Source organism: Nicotiana attenuata, unplaced genomic scaffold (genome assembly GCF_001879085.1).
Source record: "Nicotiana attenuata strain UT unplaced genomic scaffold, NIATTr2, whole genome shotgun sequence".
Classification (NCBI taxonomy): Eukaryota; Viridiplantae; Streptophyta; class Magnoliopsida; order Solanales; family Solanaceae; genus Nicotiana; species Nicotiana attenuata.
In genome coordinates, this window is record NW_017671469.1 from 210707 (window position 1) to 215081 (window position 4375).

At 31.5% G+C, this 4375-nt stretch overlaps 1 protein-coding gene across 1 annotated transcript in view; it reads right to left on the bottom strand.

Annotated features, from left to right (window-relative positions):
* Positions 1-1985: 1985 nt before the first annotated feature.
* LOC109208478 (cytochrome b561 and DOMON domain-containing protein At5g47530-like) overlaps positions 1986-4375 on the bottom strand; it is a 6929-nt gene continuing 4539 nt past the window's right edge. Inside the window, exons 3-4 of the mRNA XM_019371595.1 lie at positions 3801-4064; positions 1986-2520 (exon numbers count right to left, since the gene is read on the bottom strand). Of these exons, the coding sequence (XP_019227140.1) occupies positions 2209-2520; positions 3801-4064 (576 nt within the window). The 3' untranslated portion in view covers positions 1986-2208. The remainder of the gene's footprint in view (positions 2521-3800; positions 4065-4375) is intronic.

The window sequence follows — 4375 nt, forward strand, 5'->3', positions numbered from 1 at the left end:
CGCCTCTAAAGTTCTAGGATTTGAAAATTTTGAGAATGGGAGAAAATCCCGTGAAACTTAAGTTTTGAACAGTTGCAGGTGTCGCATTCGCGACCTGGGGTTCGCAAATGCGAACCCCGCAAATACGAAAAAGGCTTCGCAAATGCGAAGATTGGCTGAACCTGCTGACCTTGCAAATGTGACCCAGTGTTCGCAACTGTGAACTCCCAGGATCGCAAATGCGATCAAAAACTTTGCAAATACGAAGGTGTCCCTCTCAGCCCACTGCTCGCAAATGCGATGGTCTCTTCGTAATTGCGAAGCTCGCATTTGCGAGCTAGACCTCGCAAATGCGAAGTCTGCAGATCTGGTGCATCAACTGCTGGTGTTTTTTTTAAGTTCAAACACTCTGTAGCCTATCCGAAACTCACCTGAGCCCTCGGGGCTCCAAATCTAACATACACACAAGTCTTAAAACATCATACAAACTTGCTCGCGCGATCAAATCGCCAAAATAACACCTAGAATTACGAATTCAACACCAAATCAGATGAAATTCTCGGGAACACTTTAAAATTTCTATTTTCTCAACCGGACGACCGAATCACGTCAAACCAACTCCGTTTCTCACCAAATTTCACAAACAAGTCTTAAATATCATAATGAACTTGTACCGGGCTACGGAACCAAAATATGGACCCGATACCAACGAGATCAAATATTGATCAAATTCCTAAAACCATTTAATTTTCAGACTTTAGATTTTCATCAAAAATTTATTTCTCGAGTTAGGGACCTCGAAATTCTATTCCGGGCATATGCCCAGGTCGCATATTTCGATACGGACACGCCACGACTGTCAAAACACGAGTCCATGTCTGCTTACTCAAAAGATTGATCGAAGTCAACTAAATTAACTTTTACAGGCAAAAATTATTATTTTCATCAACTTTCAACATAAAAGCTTTTCGGACACCCGTACTGCGTACGCAAATCGAGGAGGGTAAAAATGATATTTTAAGGCCTCGGAACACATAACCGAGTTCTCATCGTAAGATGGCCTTTAGGGTCATCACAATACTTATTAAATTGATTTTATTAAATCTTCCTATATATATTTAATAAGAATACAATAGACAATATTTTATTAATTTTAAAATCTTAAATATTAACAAAATCAACATAGAAGTTATTGTAGTAAAAATAGATTTTATAGTCATGTCCTTTCCATATGAGTTATTCTGTTTAATATTTTAGGACTATTTTGGTCTATCAATATTGTATTCATACTTTTATAATAATATATAGGCTCTCCTTTTTCTAAATTGATTTGGACAATATAATACATTTTCAAACTAAATTAGTAATATGAATTTTTTAAGAAGTATATCCTAAAAGTATTAGGATTATATGGAAAAAAAATATGTCCCTATCCCGAAAGTAATTATACAAATAGGACACCTAACGTGTTCCTATTAGGTTTACATGCTAACATGTAGTATTATATGTCTATGCCCGAAAGTAATTATTCTAAAAGGATTCCTAAAGGTAATCAGGTAGGATTCCTAACGTGTAGTATTATGTCCTAAAACTAATAGAATTACAAGGTTAATGTCTAGAATTCCGATTATATCCTTTTATTTGAGTTATTATGCTTAATATTAAAAGGGTTATTTTTATAAACCAACATTGTATTCATACTTTTATAATAATATAGATAGATAGATAGATATAGATATAGATAAATAGATAGATATAGATATAGATAGATATAGATATGGATAAATAAAATCAAACTGCAACCCCACCCCCACCCCCAAATCTCTCCCCCTTTATATATGTTTTTTAATGGTAATAATTGAGAACCTAATTAAACAAGTAGGAACGCTAAAAGCAAGACCATTTAAATCTACTTAAACTAATTCCTCAAATATATTATCTCTACACAAATATAAAGAAAAATATAATAAAAAAGAAAAGCTTAACTAGTTTTATTCAACAAATAGAAAACCTAAATAGTGGAATAAATTTTAGGTAATCAACCCCCTCAGCCCTAAAAAGGCAAGAAAGTTTGTAGTTCAAACATAACATATAAAGTTATTTGACACTTTCGTTGATGATAGAGAATAATAAGTATCCGGTAGAACAATTGAGGTGTACACAAAGTGATCTAAGTAAAAGTACAAAAAGATATGCATGGCAGATAAAAAAAAAAGAATTAAGTAGCAGTCATGAAGTAGTAGAATTTCCTTGTGTGTCAATTTTCATTTGTCGGCGAATATCGTCTTTTTTCTCTATCTTTTGTTCAACTTTGAATTGGAGCCAATTGATGATTTCGAAGACTATGAAGATGAAAGTAAGAGAGGCAATAACTGCAATGTAGACAGGTCTCCACTTGTCGTCTTCTTGCATTATTTTTATCCCTTTGAATATGTTGACACAAATCACTGCGAGTAATGCATACCCTAGAGAATGATGGTATATACTCCAGTATATGTGAAGTTCATCGTCCTTCTTGGGTTTTAATCTCAGTGCCAGCGTCTGTATATAAAAATTAACCAAATAATTAATTAGATATTTGACAAGTAGCGGTAATAGGATTTTTATCAAGAGAATTTAAAAAAATAAAAATATGCAAAAAAGCCAAGAGAAATTATTATATAATATATATACATAAGATTGATGAAATTGAATAGTATATGCACAATTTAATTTTCCGACGACAGTTAGAACGAACCCCATCCACCCCTAATTGTGGCCATGCGTTTTTGGTGTATATCATGGATTAAGTTAATGAAATCACTAAACTTCAACTAGGAACGTAGAATGAATATTTCTAACACTAATTTTATTTAAATCCTTTCTCTAAAGAGATTTTTTCAGAAGTATTTAACTTATATATACCCTGGTTCTTGTAAAAGAATTTATAATTATCCATATTCATATATAATTGGAGTAATGACTTTATTAGAGAGAACAAAGTTACAAAATTATCCTCTGCGCTCCAACTTCAAATCCTACGTTAGTCTTGTTGATTAGACATCAATATAATCTTGCCACTTATACGAGTGAATCATTTCAAAGGGCATGAAGAAATAGTAACTTTAAATTGAGGGATCGGGGCAATGAAGAATCAACCTACACATGGTGTTCACACGAAATATATTAATTTATCATAGTTAAGTGATAGATTGATACGAGAGTATATACTTCTTCCGTTTCAAATTAGATGAGATACTTTCCTTTTTAGTTTGTTCCAAAATAAGTGACATATTACTAAATTCGAAAATAACTCAACTTTACACTCTTCATCTTACCTATTTTACCCTTAACAACAAGCTTTTATAACCACACGAATATCATGGCCCCACAAAGCTTTTACCCCTTAAGTTTTTAAGATCACAAGTTTCAAAAGTCTTCTTTTATTTTCTTAAACTTCGCGCGAAATCAAACTAATACCTCATCTAAATTGAAACGGAGTATTAATTTTGAGATGAGAGTACATACTATTAATAAACTATGATTAGTGGTAAAAGAGTTTGTTAAAGAATTATAAAAAAAAACTGAAGCATTCTATATATCCGTCGTTGAATGAAAAATAACAAATATAATAATTTCTGGTTGACCATAAGGAAGAGTATACTCGGTAACGCAATTGTAATTCTCTTAATCGAATACTTATATGATAATAAATATTCTATTTAAAAACTAAAGAACAACTTTCCATTACCTTTTTCAATAGAGTTTGATGTAAACGTTGACCGCGGATAAAAAAATTTATTCAATAAGTTTGGTAGAGAGAGGGAGAGAGTGTTTTTTACTTGTAGAGTGGCAAATGTGAAGATGAAGATGCCAAAAGCTCCATGTTTGGGAAAAGAGTAATATTTGGAAGAAATTCCAAGCCAGAGTCCTAGTCCCCATCCAGTTGCCCCAATAATATATCCAAATGTTTGACATGTCTTATGAGCATGTTTCCATTGATCATGTTCATTCCATTGTATTGGTCCCTTTTTGAAGTACCTCGCTATTATCACCCCAATTGGCAGGATTACACCCCAACCAATAATATTAAGTATTCCATGAGCCTGCAAATACAAATATAATTTAGCCCAAAAAAATAACCGTGTATAATCACTATATATTATATATGAAGGACTGACCCATTACAAAATTCGGATTTTAGATACCTATGTGTTAATGCTTCCGAAATAAATGGAAATTATGATTTGTATACAAGAAAATACAATTAAAAAATAACTGTCATAAGTAAATTATTGGTTTAAGTAAGATTAAATAATAATCAATTAAGTATATATATATATATATATATATATATATATATATATATATATATATATATATATATATATATATATATATATATATATATATATAT